Genomic DNA, 17,208 nt, shown 5'->3' with positions numbered 1-17,208 from the left:
GGAATTTGGCAGGCAGAGGTAAGGGAGCTTGAGACGTCCTTCAATGAGTGAGACAGTCTCACCCAACAAAAACTCTCCACGCACAAAACTTACAATGAACCAGAACTTCACGAGTGGAAAACAGGCTTCTAACTCTCTGAACGCAGAAACTTACTCTGTTCAACATTTACACACAAAACATTTTTGCACGGTCTTACTATGACTTGAATTTTCCATGAATTCAACTATTACATAAGTCTAGAAAAATTTATAGTTTGCTTTATTTGAAAGTTCATTAGCAACTGCTCACTATTCTGTAACATTCCATCACCAGCTGGGGGCTGAACTCCCAGTGTCACACCTGGGTCCCTCTGCAGGGACCACCCCCCAATCACCAGGACGCAACACACCAGGTGGGACGTCTGGCTTTTTCACGGCCGACCATCACCATGTTGAAATGTGTTGTCTTATCACACAATACTATCACATTTATTCTCTATAGCTAGGGCAGTCTATTAATTTTAAGTTATAAATTACATTTTCTTTTTTCTTTTTTGAGACGTAAGTTATATTTTCTAAACACTGCATTTTAGGGTAAGAGGACATTACCCCAAAAAACTATCCTTAAAAAAAAGGCATTGGGTCCAACAGCTTTGCACAGCTGACCTGAGAGCCCAACAGCATCTCTGCACAGAGGACACGGTAAACAAACTCCTGCTGGGGGGAAACGCGAGTGACAGCATATGTGCAGGGTGAAGGCCCGTCCCAGAGGAGCACACGAACGCTCCCCACCTCCCGCCCGCTAACTGAAATGCCAATTCCACCGCCAGCAGCGGAGCTTGGAGGGCGGGGTAGCGTTTCCAAAACCCCCGGCACGCCTGAGAGTTCCAACAGGCACCAATGCTTCAGCTAGCACAGCAGCCATCATCTGGAGCTGCCCCCAGACAAGCCAGGACAGCCAGCCACCTCGGTACTAGGGTATGTTCATGAACATCCCATGCCCAGCCAGCCAAGGAGCCCCTGCTCTCCCTTCCCACACTCCCTGGCAAGGTCCACAAAGCACCTAACCCAGCGCCAGCCGCCAGCACACATGGGCGGCAAGGTCACAACAGTCCTTCCAGGCTTGTTGCGGCTCCCATTCCTTGGCATCCACATGTCCTCCCTGGCCCCACCGCTGCCATCCCATCATTCTCTCTCCTCCCAGACACACCGGGCAGAAGGCTGCGGCCAGACCAGGGAACCTGAAGAGAGCAGCGCTCAGTCAAAAGGCCCCTCGTCAAGCACAAAGCCATGCCGTGTCCGCGGCCTTAAGCAGGACTTCTTTCTGGCCAGGTGTGAGGAAGGCTAGCAACGCCAGAGCCTGAGCTTCAGCACAAGTTGCCAGCTGGAGCATCTGACAAGAAGCCTTGGATGAGTGGACACCAAGCAGCTCTGAGACTTTCTAAGACATCATAAAGGTTCTACTCAAGCAGTTCACAAACTACCACACAGCTTTCTAAGATTAGACTCTACTTTTTAAAAATAAGCAAAATAAAAACTGCAGGCTTGAATGGAAAGTTTGGTACAGTCACGTGAAATGTATAAACACCACATACGAAGAAAAACGTATCTAAAGACTAGCCAGGTAGAGTAGGAAAAAGGAAAGAAGCACATATACATCTTCTAAGATTGGGTGGGTTAGTTCCAAAGAAAAGGTGCAGGGGTCTGTTTCTGTGGAAAGGACACGTGAGGATGACTTCAGGTCGTCCTGGCAGGATGCCACATGTTCGGTTTCGGTCTAACTAAACTCAGCTTCAGTTAGAAACTGCTAAGGCAGACACCGCGCATCTCCAGCAAACTGAGCTACTAAGCTGCGGGCCTGGGCGAGGAGGTGACCCGCTTCTCCCCAAGTGACCTGAAGGCCCCGGCACCCTGGTCTGTTCTTACCATCGCACTTTGTTGCACGTCTGGGTTGCCCCAAGAGGGGAGCCGGCCACCATGGGAACCTGGATGGGGCTGTGCTGCTTGTTCGTGACCAGATCCAGCTTTTCCTCTAAGGATTTACAAGTGGCCTCCAGGGCCTGCAACTTGGCTTCAATGCTATCCAGCCGCAAGCAGATTGTCTGGTTGATGGAATACAGGAATGACTGGAAGTGAAAAAAGACCGGCTTTAGGAAGGGTCTCCTGAACTGTAAGAAGACAACCCCAAGAAACACCGAACAGCTATTTCCTGATCTCAACTCCATCTATTCGGACAGGACAATCTCCACACTGGAACTGGCTCGTTAGCTACGAGCCAGAAGCCTGAGAGTAACGAGTTCCCACTTTACACACGAGTCACACGTCCTGTTTGAAATGTGATGATTTCATCATGGTTTCACTTCTATGTGCAGTTGCAATTCTTAGTTAAGTACACTTAATTTTTAAAAAGTATGTACTTTAATATGTTGTTATTAATCAGTAAATTTACACAAAAACTAGTCAAATCTTCTCAACAATAAAAACAGATTACACCTAACATCAAACAGCGTAAAAGCCACAGGCCATGCACACTCACATCACACCCCACTGCCTAATCGGAAGCTGCCTAATCGGAAACGGTGACTGGATCCCCTGTGGCCCTGACGGATTCGGTCCTGAGGCTCCCGTGGGGCTCCTGAGCGGCAAGCTCGCCACCTAGTGGCCGGCAAAGCCGGGCTCCACGTCTGACCTTTCCAGCCGAGTCTCCTCCGGATTCCTAACTCCAAGTAACCACCGTGAGCAGTGATGTGTCGGACTCCAAACCCAAGAAACAGAGAAACACACAAGGCAGAAAGGGAAGAACTTCATTTCCCCAACTGCCGTCCCAGCCAGGAGCCGCCAGGACCACATGTGGAAACGTGTTAATCACGCAGGAATTCACTGAGCAAAAGAGACACCCTCCACCAGGTCTCACCAGCAGACAGAAGGACACTCCTTCCGGGCTAGGGAGGGGCAAGTTGGGGGAGTGCCCACCAGACCCGCTTAGTACTCAGGAAGGCTGGCACCTGCCTTAAGAATCAATCGCTGAAAATACCACAGAATTTGTGTTTCGTCTTTTCTCTCTCTTTTTCTGCCCATGGCCTAAAGCGTGTGGGGCCCAAAGTGCACACATCAGAAGGAGGAGGGAGGTAGGCGCGGGAGAGCAGGGGCGGCACTGCGGAAGCCACTGAGAGCTGGCTGTGGAGCTTGCACACGGGGGAGCGGGAGGCCGGCCCACACTCGCAGGGGAGCGGGAGGCCGGCCCACACTGGAGCTGGAACAGCTTTCCCACTAACTGCGGCTGACCTACAGCCCACTCTCCTTTCTGATCTAAGGGGAATCTGCAGAATAGCAAGATCGCAGTGCTATCAAACATCACGTAAGCTGGCGTGGAAACCTGGTGTACAGAGCGGCAGGGACAGCACTGCAGGAGGGAAAATCCACGTATTGCCCAACAACTCACCTTTTCTCAGGTCACCACCTCTCCCGGCAACATTCACCACTAGGCGCTGATATAGACAGGAGCTAAAGAAACCAAGTGAAATTCACCCTCCCTGACTGACTCCTCTCTGTTGGAATGACGCTGAAGGCCCGTGTGACAGAGGGAAGGAGCCTCGGTGTCAGGTGGACCCAAGCCCACGGATGACACTCAGTCAGCTTACCTACAAATGAGCACGGTCCATGGCATGACAAACATGCGTCGTCTTGAAAAGCAACAATGGGTGGCTGAATCCCTGAATGGCCACTGACAACCCCACTATTTTCACCAACTGGAGAACATCAAATGTTCGGCTCTCAAATTCTTTGAACAGTGCGCCCACGTTATTTTAATTCTGAATTACAAATGATTCTGCCTGGGGTTTGGGGGAAAATCACTCTTATATGCTAATAAAACAACCTAGAGCCACACATGACTCTACGCAGGTCGCATTCAACCGGGGGCCCAACCTCTTCTCAACAGTGGGACAAGGACAAAGGCAGGGCCGCTTCCATGCCCACTTTATATATTTCTGTGCTGGGCGTAACAGGTGTGTCTTCTGCGATAAAATTACAACTGTATTTATTTAGGGGATGAAAACGCAGTGTTTACTAACAGAGCCACATCCTATCGACTGGTTGGAAACGGACATTTTACTGTGAACTTATTTTTAAGTTTTTCATACACATTTACACTGCTTCTCCTTGTTAACAAAACAAATTAACTAAGACCAAGTAGAAACCCTGTGTAGGTAGAGGAATTACATGAAAAGTGACTTTGGTTTTGTGTTGCTCTCATAAACTTCTCACACGTGCTGGTATTTACCTCTGTGACTCTGCAAACACTGGAACCAATCAAGCAGATTCAAAGATCCAAAAATAATTAACGGAACGAGCGGTTCTGAAGAACCCCATCCAGTAAACTTTAGAATCTAAGTGACTTAAACGGCAGACACAGAAGTCATTCATCACTGGTAGAAAGTTCACTTTCCTTCCACCCAAAATGGGCCTGCAGGTGTGTGGGAAGATGCCTCCTTCAGCAGCATCTCAAGGTAAACACTTCTTACTCCTTGTGCTCTTCAAGAGAAAAAAATGGCTCACACTCTTCTGTAGTGGGCTGCCTGGTGATACAGCCACAGCCTCAAATGTATATCCACATCCTAACCGCTAGAACCTACCCATGTGGTCTCTTTGGAAACTGTGCAGATGTAATTTAGATGTAATTTAGAAACTCTTTGGGTCTGTGCAGATGTAATTTAGTCAATGAGATCAACCTGGATTAGGGTGGGCCTTAAATTCAATGGCAAGTCCTTACTAGAGGAAGAAGGGGAAACAGTCACAGACACACAAAGGCGGCAGCAACATGAAGCGGAAGGTAGAGGCTGGAAGGAGCCCCACAAGGTGAGGGAGGCCTGGAGCCACTAGAAGCTGGAAGAGGCAGGAAGGATCCACCTTCTAGAACCTTTGGAGGGAGCCAGACCCTGCCCGCATCTTGGTTTTGATCTCTGGCCTCCACCGCTGACAGGCTACATTTTTAGGCCATCCCGTTGATGGTGATTTGTTACAGCAGCCCTTGAAATCTGCAGTGCACTACACATTACGGAACAGAGTCAGATTTTTACCTTTATAGACGGATCCTGGCAATTGATTTCTAGTCGCTGGCGTTTCAAAGCAGGTTCGTCTTCATCTGTCACTACATGATTCTCCAAAACAACTGAAATCGGTGACAGAGAAAAAAATGTTTAACATGAAAAGTTTTACAGAATTATTTTAACATTAAGATAGTAAACAGCGCTGACACCTTAAGGTTGAATGAGAAATAGCAGAACCTATTTCATATTTTACCTTTTTAAACTTATTCTCAGTCAGGCAGAAAATAGGATAACTCCTTAATCCCAAGAAAAGCCCAGACACTGGGCAATTAATGTGCCACTGAGTCAATCCTAACTCCAAATCTGCAAGCTTCTGACTCAATGCTCTATGGGGCTGCCCTGTTTGGTTTGATAAAACCCAATCGATAATAATGATTTCTTCCCCACTTTAAAATAAAGTTGTATCTGTTGGTCACCTCATTCCAAACTCAAAGCCACTCTAACTGCAGGTCCAGAACTGAAAGGGGAAAAACAACACTGAATATCACATCGTCATAGGTGCTAACAATCAAAACAGTCTCAACCTGAACACACTAAGTGACAGAACCCCAACCCTCCCAGCACAGCTGAGACCAGCTGCCCCCATCACACAGCCAGCCTCAGCTGATCGCCACGGCTTCCCACAGGATAAGCAACTCGGCCCCAGCTCAGGGCGGCCACAGTCCGGTCCCAACCTCCTTCCTTTTGTCTAAAATTGACTACAAAGCCGGGCGCGGTGGCTCAAGCCTGTAATCCCAGCACTTTGGGAGGCCGAGACGGGCGGATCACGAGGTCAGGAGATCGAGACCATCCTGACTAACACCGTGAAACCCCGTCTCTACTAAAAAATACAAAAAACTAGCCGGGCGAGGTGGCGGGCGCCTGTAGTCCCAGCTACTCGGGAGGCTGAGGCAGGAGAATGGCTTAAACCCGGGAGGCGGAGCTTGCAGTGAGCTGAGATCTGGCCACTGCACCCCAGCCTGGGCGACAGAGCAAGACTCTGTCTCAAAAAAATAAATAAATAAAAAAATAAAATTGACTACAAAAACAAAGTCAAAGATAACCTCAAAATCAAAGACCAAAATCGGCCACAACTGCCTCATCTCTGCAAACCACATGTCTATCTGTCTGTCACCCTTCTAGTCCTCTCTTTTCCTTTGACCTAGTCAATTTTTTAAAATGTACGTATTTGCAGTTATAGACAGAAGTTTAAAAGGTCAACAGTTCTTGCTAAAGATTGTAGATTGTGCCGTGAGTGTTTTTTTCTTCTCATTTCCTTGCCTGAAATGACAGTGTGAACTGTCCAGTGAGTTCCTACCGTGCTCTATTCTACACGCTCACACATCAAGATAAAGAAACAGCACACATGTGGGAGGTGCGAGACCATCTACCGCATCAACAGGTTTGTCTGCAGCCTTCCTCTTCACTGAGCAACAAACATGGACTCTGCGTTCATATTAATCTTTCTTTTTTGTGTGTTTATTTGTTTTTTTTTTTTAGAGATGAGGTCTTGCTATGTCACCCAGGCTGGACTCAAACTCCTGTACTCAAGGGACCCTCCACCTCAGCGCCTGAGTAGCTGGAACTATCCAGCTATAATATTAATAGCTTTAAGTTTTTAACAGTAATACCAGTGCGTGACTATTTACAAAAATGAATGCCAGTATATACGAATAGTTGCTATATACATGCATACATATGAGCATGCTTACTGTAACGCTCCTGGTAGAAAAAAATCAGAAATCTGAATGAGGCCACTGGGAATACCCTTGAGCACATGCACACCTTTGGCACACCATCTGCTTTCAAGGCACCCACGTCACAGCCAAGCAGGATGACCTCACTGTGGCCAGATGACACCCCCCCGCCTTGCTGGTGTGGACTGTGCCCCAGCCCTTCCCGTACTACCGACCCTCCAGCCGCCTCCACCAGGGAAATCTCCACCTTCTGTCCAGCCCCACTCAAATGCCACCTTGTTCGGGAAGCCATTCCTGGAAGAGCCTCAGCTCACACCTGTTTATACTTTTATACTGTGACACCAACGAGGTGACAGCACCCACCCCAGAGCAGACCACCCTCCCAGCACCTTACACGCAAGGCTGCCCACGGATGTGGGTGAAGCACTCCTGGCTGGCATTCAGATTCTCCAGGTGCTAGAGGAAAGCCAAGTGCACAGGCCTCTCTGGTCCCTGCCTCCACCTCCACCAAAGCAACTCCCCGCGGAATTATATAGATTGACATTCCGAAGAAGATCTTAACAGGAAAACAAAAAAGAAGGTCCGTGCCTTTAAGCCTGTACCCACTAGATGATTCCGCTCAAAACTCTGAAACTTAAAGATGCAGAATTGTCCCACAGTTCTAACAGGAACCTCTCACAGGTCCTAGGCAAAAGCAGTCAAATCTGATCTACCCAGTGGGAAATTATCCAAAGCCAAGGACTACTGTCGGCTCACAAGCAGCACATGGCCCTGCCTTCGGCCTCATGACTCCTCAGAGGCAGGGAGCGCATTAATCATCACCACCTAAGCCTTTGCAGATGAATTCTCACGTAACGAAACTTTTCAAACTCCATGCCCGCAAGTGCCTGTGGTTAGTCAGAGGTTCCCAGGACCTCAGTCAAAGGCTCTTTACTCTCACTGGAAACTGGTCATCACACCAGGCCTGGAAGAACAGAGAGAGACCCTCGCACTTATTACTCTAACTTTTTAGTTTGTTGAGAAGAAAACAAGTCCAGAAAGGTTACGGGACTTCTCTGGGGTCACAGAGCTAGTTCCGTCATAAGGGCAGCAGACAGGCATGCAGTAACTCCAGTAATGACTCCACAGGTAATGGGACAGCAAGTGACATTTATTTTCTTCTTTGTACTTTGCTGCTTTTTGTATGTGTTGCTTTTTATAATTTTGTATGCATTACTTTTAGAATTAAAATAACTCCTTGTTCATTTTTAAAATATCACCATCAAGCTGGGTGCAGTGGCTCACGCCTATAATCCCAGCACTTTGGGAGGCCGAGGTGAGTGGATCACCTGAGGTCAGGAGTTCGAGACCAGCCTGGCCAACATGGTGAAACCCCTGTCTCTACTGAAAATAGAAAAATTAGCCGGTCATGGTGGCAGGCGCCTGTTATCCCAGCTACTCGGGAGGCTGAGGCAGGAGAATCGCTTGAATCCAGGAGACAGAGGTTGCAGTGAGCCAAGATCATGCCACTGTACTCCAGCCTGGCGACAGAGCAAAACTCTGTCTTAAATAAACAAATAAATAAATAAAGACATCACAATCAATCAACTGCAATGACAGGCCTTATGCAAGTCACAATTTTTGCATTCAGACAGGTAGAGTTAGCACAAGCCATGGTCGGTACACATCAAGTCAGATGATCCTAGAAGTCTTTCTTTTAAATAAAAATAAGGAGAAATTGGAAAGACATACACATCAACAATTTAAAAGCTGCTACAACCAGTAGGATTGTGGAAAATTTTTATTTCTTCTACTTTCTTGACTATCCTGTTAAACTTTATTAGATGTATACTTTTGAGATGAGGAAAGTACTTTAAACCCACAATGAATGCAAACATGCGTGACACACCAAGGTACCTGCAGCTGTGCACACCTTCTCCTGGGTCCAGACTGCAGGCTTTGTACTGGGCAGGCCAAGGAGCTCTGCGCACAGTAGGCTTTTAACAAATACTCAAGAAATCATAGTTCTCAGGCATTTAAGGAACAGAGATGGAACAAAATCAAGATTCGAAATTATTTCTCTAAGCTTTTTTTGGGCCACAGTCTACAAAGAGAGATTTATTGGGGAAGTAGGCTGTCAGAACCTTAATGGTTCTGAAATCACTGGAAATGATGTAACTGGAACAGTTTTCTTTTACAAGATTACAGTGTATGTTTTCTAAAGAAACTGTCATTTGCCTTCTAAACTAGAAACAGGGATTTGTAAAATAATGTGCAGTGATCGTGTGGAAAACTAACCAACAGCACTCCTGAAATGCTGCCTTCATGTTCCCCTGGGACTGCTCACCTCACCCCAAAACTATTTCTATTGCCCTCCCCTTCCAGACTACAACTAGTCTCCACATGTAGTTTTCTCGACTAACAGAGCAAACAGATCATAGGAATGGACATCAGACTTCCTTATGAGAGTTCTGAAAATTCTCTCTTCTGGAGGAATAAATTGTCAGCCTTTCGATTTGAACATTCCTGAAAGAATAACCAGGCAACCGAAACATTCAGTGACTTAGCTGTGGTGGGCTTGTCCCTTCAAACTTAACAGAACAATAAAACACATACCACTTTACAGAAAAAAAAAAGACGACGACGACGAAGAAATCTCTTTAAAACAGTAAGTGTGGACCAAGTGTTTTCACAGATGAAGAGATGAAGTTCCTGAAATTTAAGGTTTCATTTCTCAAGGGTCTCCTTTAAACAAGTTTATTATTTCAAAGTAGACATGTGCCTTTAACATCATTTTTTAAAATTACCAGCCTTAGCAAAGGTGTAGAAAAAAACGTGTTCTCAAGCACTGTGAGTGGAAGAATTAGTAAAACATTTCTAGAGAACCTCTCAGTGTCTTAACAAAATTTTAAACACACATAGCAATTTTCCTTCTGGGAACTTCTCTATTTGCCAAGATACATATGCAAGGATCTTCCCTATAGGGTTGTGTATAAAGGAAAAATCAGACAGACTATGCCAGGAGCCCCTGAAGGAAAAAGTCAACTGTGGAGGGGGCACCTGTGAATGAATTCTGCGGAGTTGCTAACAGAGCTGACTTTCACACACAACATGGTAAGGATCCATGACGCCACACACAGGGGATTACACACATCATGGTAAGGATCCACGACGCCACACACAGGGGATTACACACATCATGGTAAGGATCCACGACGCCACACACAGGGGATTACACACACATCATGGTAAGGATCCACGACGCCACACACAGGGGATTACACACACATCATGGTAAGGATCCACGACGCCACACACAGGGGATCACACACACAACATGGTAAGGATCCACGACGTCACACACAGGGGATTACACACACAACATGGTAAGGATCCATGACGCCACACACAGGGGATTACACACACAACATGGTAAGGATCCACGACGCCACACACAGGGATGGGGCAGGGGAGAGGGTGTAGAACACACACACACACACCCGAGCAGCAGGAGCAGAGACAGCCCTCGAGACAAAGTGTGACAGGGGCCCCTCCAGAAGGAACATGGGGCTGAGGCTGCAGGGGCGAGGGAAGGGAGGGGCCGACAATGTTCACATCTCTAGGATTCAAACTTTTTCATATACAGCATGCATTACTTTCACTTCTGCTTAAAGAAAAGAAAATAACTGCAGCAGCTTTTGGTTTTTCAAGAGTAATGAGAATAATATTTCACCTACTGTCCCACAGCTCTGTACCTGGGTGGTCAGGGCTCAGGTCTTCCACTGCAATCTGAACCACATCCGCCAGGTCGTGTTCAGACATCATCCAGAGCACAGGAGAGTGGCCGGTCAACACGCAAGAGTTCCACTCGAAGAGGGGCTGGCTTTTGGTCACCTACCAAACAGAAGCAAAGGAGGAGGAGAGGACATTAACCATCGCCACATGTGAAATGATGAAAACCACGAGCCGTGCACATGTATGCAAGAGGCCGAGAATGTCTGTGGATTTTTACATGCAGGGTTCTTCTTGCCTCAAACCACCAAAAGGTAAGTTTCTTTGAAAATTAACAAATAGTTGAAAACGCCACCCGCTGCCTCATTCCTTAACCACTGGACAAGTCACCCAGGGCGTCTCTATTTCCACTGCATTCCTCATGCCCTTCCAAAGCCACCTTCCCAACACTGGCTTGGAAACATCCTCTCCCTCAGCTCAAGTCTCCAGTGGGGCCTGACTGCCTACAGCAAACGTCCTGTCACTTCCTGCTCCCGTGGGGCCTCAGCCTTGCTACACTCACCACACCCCAGAAAGCAGCATCCCACCCACACCACACCACTGGTCTCCATGGTGATATACCATCTCTCCTCCCAAATCTCTCCCAACTGACCCCACTGGTCTCCATGGTGATACGTCATCTCTCCTCCCAAATCTCTCCCAACTGCACGCTTCCATCTAGACTATAACCCATACTCCGTTTCTGCTACCCCACAGGCCCGGCGGAGTGGCAGCACCTCTGTTCTGCTTTCTTTCTGCTCTCAGGTTCCGTCCTGAACCCGAGTAGCATCGTGCCACCATGACCAAGGGGGAACCATCTGTCCTGTCCACAACTGTGCTGTCCAGGATGGGGCTATCCCCGAGCCTGGCACAGTGTCTGAAACAGTCAGGGGCTTTCCTCCAGCTCCTGTGACACTCTGATTAGGCCGCAAGAGAACTTATTTTCCAAAGTAAAAATGAGGCTGCATCATTCAAACTACGGTCTATGGACACACAGATCCAAATATAGGACTGCAAAATAGGATGTCACTGAAATGAGGAATGAATGTGACCATAATATTTTTTTATCAGATTATGCTTTATATTTTAATTATTGACAAATAAATGGTATAAAGTAAACTGTTTTCCCTGAACTACACTATACACTTCTTAAGGGCAGAAACCCTGTGCCCAGCTCCATACAGCACAGCTCCTTTCATCAGGAAGAGTCCGTTCACTGTCCCTAACCACAACCCCCATCGCAGAAGGAAAAGTGGGGTTTTCAGGTCACATGGTTTCAACTCTTGAGTCTATTCACAACTTCTGGTTTTTTTTTTTTGAGACGGAGTCTCACTCTGTCACCCAGGCTGAAGTGCAGTGGCCCGATCTCTGCTCACTGCAAGCTCCGCCTCCCGGGTTCACGCCATTCTTCTGCCTCAGCCTCCCAAGTAGCCGGGACTACAGGCGCCCGCCACCGCGCCCAGCTAAGTTTTGTATTTTCAGTAGAGCGGGGTTTCACCATGTTAGCCAGGATGGTCTCGATCTCCCGAACTCGTGATCCGCCCATCTCGGCCTCCCAAAGTGCTGGGATTACAGGCGTGAGCCACCGCGCCTGGCCACAACTTCTGTTAATGTATGAGTCCCAACAGGAATGAAATTACAAAAGCAGGCCTCACTCGTGTTCTTAAATCCAATGAAAAATGCAGTTCCTCCTCTCCTTTGTCTAGGTTTAAATTTTACAGCTTAAATGGCAACAGCTCTAGAATTTCTTTTTTCTTTTCTTTTTTTTTTTTTTTTTTTTTTTTTTTGAGATGGAGTTTTGCTCTTGTTGCCCAGGCTGGAGTGCAATGGCACGATCTCGGCTTACCACAACCTCCACCTCCTGGGTTCAAGTGATTTGCCTGCCTCAGCTTCCTCAGTAGCTGTGATTACAGGAACACGCCACCACACCCAGCTAACTTTGTATTTTTAGTAGAGACAGGGGTTCTCCATGTTGGTCAGGCTAGTCTTGAACTCCCGAGCTCAGGTGATCCGCCTGCCTCGGCCTCCCAAGGTGCTGGGATTACAGGTGTGAGTCACTGCACCTCGCCTCAGCTCTAGAATTTCTTGGGGATAACAATTCGTGGAAGAAGGAGCCAAGTGCTGTCTTAAATCTTTCTTTATTAGTAAAGGCAATATTTTTCATAAATGTGTGATCAAATACAAGATCTATAAAATAACAAAGGTATTTTTATTCCCACCTTATAACTTTACACAAGATTAGATGAACTGAGGAAACATAAATTAATTGTCCTTAACAAAAAAAAGAGCTGATGACAAATAACTGGAGGGGGAGACACAAAGCCTCAGAGGGACCAGCGCTAACCTCTAAAAAGTCCAGCCGAGAAAGACAGAATGAGACAGATGTTTAATCTCCCTAAATCCTCCCATACAGACACACACAGCTCCAAGGATAGCAAAACCAAAATCCAGGTCAACACCGCCAACAGAACAAGGTTACAGGATATTCCTCAAGAACCCCAAACACAAGCAGATGGGGACATTGGAAGCCACAAGGTCAGCATGGCACACGGGCGTAGGACGGAGGAAGCAGAGGGAAGCAGGAGCCGGGCTGAGAGCAGCAGCTGCCGGATCCACCAGGAGACCCACACAGAGGCCTGCAGGGCTGACCCAGAGGCCCAAGTGTTCTGGACCCCAAGCCCTCTCAAAACTCATTATCCAAAGCTCCCTTTTAGGCCAAACACATTGAAAAGAAACAGCCTGGAATTGAACACAAAATGTGCAGGGCATGGAAACTAGAGACCAAGGAACATGAAAGCTAATGAAAGGTGGGAGGGGAGAATGGAGCCTAGAGAGCTGAGAAAATAAGTTGCTGCATTTTTAAAACTTTCAAAAAACAACACAGGAAAGAACCCCAAAACACTGAAATTAGAGAAACGATTCTAAACCAAGCCTCCCTTCTGAGCATTCAGAAAAGAAAAAGTCATATAAAAATGAGCAACAGAAAGTACTGAGGCCAAATATCATGCAAAAATAACATATTTCTTTTTTTTTTTTTCTTTTTTTTGAGACGGAGTCTCGCTCTGTAGCCCGGGCTGGAGTGCAGTGGCGGGATCTCGGCTCACTGCAAGCTCCGCCTCCCGGGTTTACGCCATTCTCCTGCCTCAGCCTCCCGAGTAGCTGGGACTACAGGCGCTGCCACCTCGCCCGGCTAGTTTTTTGTATTTTTTAGTAGAGACGGGGTTTCACCGTGTTAGCCAGGATGGTCTCGATCTCCTGACCTTGTGATCCGCCCGTCTCGGCCTCCCAAAGTGCTGGGATTACAGGCTTGAGCCACCGCGCCCGGCAACGTATTTCTTAAAAGAATAAGAAGCAAAATAACATCACTGCAGACAATGAAAACATTCTAGAAACATATGTCCCCCAAAAAGATGAAAACTAAAAACAAAAAAAAAATCCTGATAATTCAAAACAAACTGAAATACATGAAACATATAACATACCATTAACCAGAAACCAGCATTAGAAAAACTCAGAAGCAAAGTACTAGAACTCAGAATATATTAGAAACAAAAGAAAAAATAACTTCAGAAATGAAGCCTAAACTACAAGAACCTTAGAACAAATAAACACAATGGTGCCTTAAGAAAAACAAAATGACAAAATTTTCAAGAATAAAAAAGAAATGAAAGATATGAAAAAAGCTCAAGAAAAAGTAGCACATAAGACAGGAAAAGAAGACCCAACATATGTATAACAGGAGATGCTAAAGATGAAAGCTGGCCAGGCGCGGCGGCTCACGCCTGTCATCCCAATGCTTCGGGAGGCTGAGGCAGGAGGATTATTTGAGGTCAGTAATTCAAGATCAGCCTGGACATGTACTGAGGCCCCGCCTCTACAACATATTTTTAAAATTAACTAGGTACAGTGGCACGTGCCTGTGGTCCCAGCTACTCAGGAGGCTGAGGCGGGAAAGTCACTTGAGTCTGGGAGGGCAAGGCTGACTCCACCCTGGACAACAGACCGAGACCCTGTCTCGAAAACAGGTGAAAACTAAAGCAGTGAAATGGAATACTAGAAACTGTAATTCAAGAAAACTCTCCAGAAAACAGGAGGGGGGGCACTTGAAACTACGCATTAAAAGGATACACCGGCCGGGGACGGTGGCTCAAGCCTGTAATCCCAGCACTTTGGGAGGCCGAGACGGACGGATCCCGAGGTCAGGAGATCAAGACCATCCTGGCTAACATGGTGAAACCCCCGTCTCTACTAAAAAATATGAAAAACTAGCCGGGCGAGGTGGCGGGCGCCTGTAGTCCCAGCTACTCGGGAGGCTGAGCCAGAAGAATGGCGTAAACCCGGGAGGCGGAGCTTGCAGTGAGCAGAGATCGCGCCACTGCACTCCAGCCTGGGTGACAGAGCGAGACTCCATCTCAAAAAAAAAAAAAAAAAAAAGGATACGCCACAACCTAGGGGAAAAAAAACAAAAACAGAACCACCAACACCAAGATCCAGCCCAACAAAAACATTATTTAAAGAAAAATTCCTTTAGCCATCCAAGCAAAAGATTAGGTGACTTATAATGGAAAGAAAATTAGATTATCAAACTCCAACAGAAAAAAGGATTAGCATATTTAAGACACACAAGGAAAGAAATGTGAGCCAAAAATTTTATATCCAGACAAAATTACTTTAAAGTATAAAGTATAAAAAAAGTATAAAGGCAGCATCCAGTCCTCAGAGGACAATATTCCCAAAATCCCCTCCTGAAGGCACTAGCAACAAACAAGCTTCGGAAAACCAAACCACTGCAGAGGCATCAGGAAGAGCAGCTAGCGGCTAGCAGAGCGCCCTATCTCCAGACGGAACTGAGACACAGGAGATGAAGGAGCAGTATGCAAGGCTATGTGCTAAATGCAGACACAAGGTAACTGCTTGAAACTGGGAGGAACTGGGAGTACATATAAAAAACAAATGTAACAACTTTCAAAAACTAACAAAAACCAATGTTACAATGTTCATTCAGTGGCCATAGGAAGTGGTAGAGTTCTTTCTTTTTTTTTTTTTTTTTTTTTTTTTAGATAAGAGTCTCACTCTGTTGCCCAGGCTGGAGTGCAGGGGCAGGATCTCAGCTCACAGAAACCTCCACCTCCTGGGTTCAAGCGATTCTCCAGCCTCAGCCTCCTGAATAGCTGTGACTATAGGTGCCCAACAGCACACCTGGCTACTTTTTGTATTTTAGTAGAGACGGGGTTTCACTATGTGGCCAGGGTGGTCTCAAACTCCCAACCTCAGGTGATCCGCCCACCTCGGCCTCCCAAAGTGCTGGGATGACAGGCGTGAGCCACCGTGCCCGGCCAGCAGAGTTCTTTCTGAGAACGCCTTGCCTTGTGTGCAATTCTATCATCCCTGATGCCCTTGTGAACAAGGAAAAGCAGACTATCAACAACGGTAACAACTTCACTGGGCTGAAAGGGAAATATTTTTAAATTCATGAGCTCATAATATTATTAAGCCTTTAATTTTTTAATGGTAATAAAAAAAATCAAGCATTTATTCTGCCTTTCTATACAAATCATATCACTGAAAAACCAAATCATAAGCAACAGAATGTTTCTCTGTATGAAAGTATTCCAACAAAAGAACAATCATCATTTTGCAATCCCTGATAAACCAAGAATCTAGGTAACAGAGGCGGCTGTTACCATCAGAAACAGAAAAACACACACTACCCTGCCTCATTAATGAAGAATTCAACACCATCTATGTGGGAGGTTCCCCTACCAAACAAACAAACAAAAATGCTCAATCTAATTAAGCTTCTAGAATCCTAACACTTCCTAAGTGACAGGAAATACAGAGGCCAGAAGAACATGCTAAACTACATCACAGAAATGCAAATAGGAAAATCAAAATCAAAACTAGGAAACTCGGCCAGGCATAGTGGCTCACATTTGTCATCCCAGCACTTTGGGAGGTCAAGGCAGGTGGATCACCTGAGGTCAGGAGTTCAAAGACCAGCCTGGCCAACATGGTGAAACCCTGTCTCTACTAAAAACACAAAAATTAGCAGGGCATGGTGGCACAAACCTGTAATCCCAGCTACTAGGGAGGCTGAGAAAGGAGAATTGCTTAAACCTAGGAGGCAGAGGTTGCAGTGAGCCGAGATCGCACCACTGCACTCCAGCCTGGGCGACAGAGCGAGACTCTGTCCAAAAAAAAAAAAAAAATCAACCTAATCAAAAATGAGCATAAGGAAATGAAAATGAAATTCCAGAAAAAGAAGTTATGTAAAGATAGTCAGGCTGGGCATGGTGGCTCATGCCTGTAATCCAGCACTGTGGGAGGCCAAGGTGGGCAGATCACGAGGTCAGGAGTTCGAGACCAGCCTGGCCAACATGGTGAAACCCCATCTCTACTAAAGATACAAAAAATTAGACGCGAGTGGCAGTGCGCACTTGTAGTCCTAGCTACTTGGGAGGCTGAGGCAGGAGAACTGCTTGAACTGTGGAGGCGGCGGTTGCAGTGAGTTGATATCATACCACTGCACTCCAGACTGGGTGACAGGGTGAGACTCCGTCTCAAAAAAAAAAAGAAAAAAAAAGATAGTCAATCTGTTGTGTAATATTTTTTTTTTTTTTTTTTTTTTTTTTTTTGAGACGGAGTCTCGCTCTGTCGCCCAGGCTGGAGTGCAGTGGCTGGATCTCAGCTCACTG

General features: G+C 46.5%; 1 protein-coding gene across 22 annotated transcripts in view; it reads right to left on the bottom strand.

Annotated features, from left to right (window-relative positions):
- Positions 1-17,208, bottom strand: part of BAN (BTG3 associated nuclear protein) — a 127,193-nt gene that overhangs the window by 91,937 nt on the left and 18,048 nt on the right. For 15 of the 22 annotated variants that reach the window (XM_071085079.1, XM_071085082.1, XM_071085088.1 and 12 more), the window contains 3 exons: positions 10,480-10,636; positions 5,058-5,149; positions 1,906-2,105 (listed from right to left, as the gene is read on the bottom strand). In XM_071085079.1, the coding sequence (XP_070941180.1) occupies positions 1,906-2,105; positions 5,058-5,149; positions 10,480-10,567 (380 nt within the window). In that variant the 5' untranslated portion in view covers positions 10,568-10,636. Of the gene's footprint in view, positions 1-1,905; positions 2,106-5,057; positions 5,150-7,157; positions 10,454-10,479; positions 10,637-17,208 lie in introns of those variants that run through there. The other 7 variants (XM_071085090.1, XM_071085091.1, XM_024795055.2 and 4 more) reach the window with 2 other exon arrangements.

This window comes from Macaca nemestrina, chromosome 18 (assembly GCF_043159975.1).
Source record: "Macaca nemestrina isolate mMacNem1 chromosome 18, mMacNem.hap1, whole genome shotgun sequence".
Lineage (NCBI taxonomy): Eukaryota > Metazoa > Chordata > Mammalia > Primates > Cercopithecidae > Macaca > Macaca nemestrina.
The sequence above is the reverse complement of the archived record's forward strand: the minus strand, read 5'-3'. Positions and strand labels throughout refer to the sequence as shown.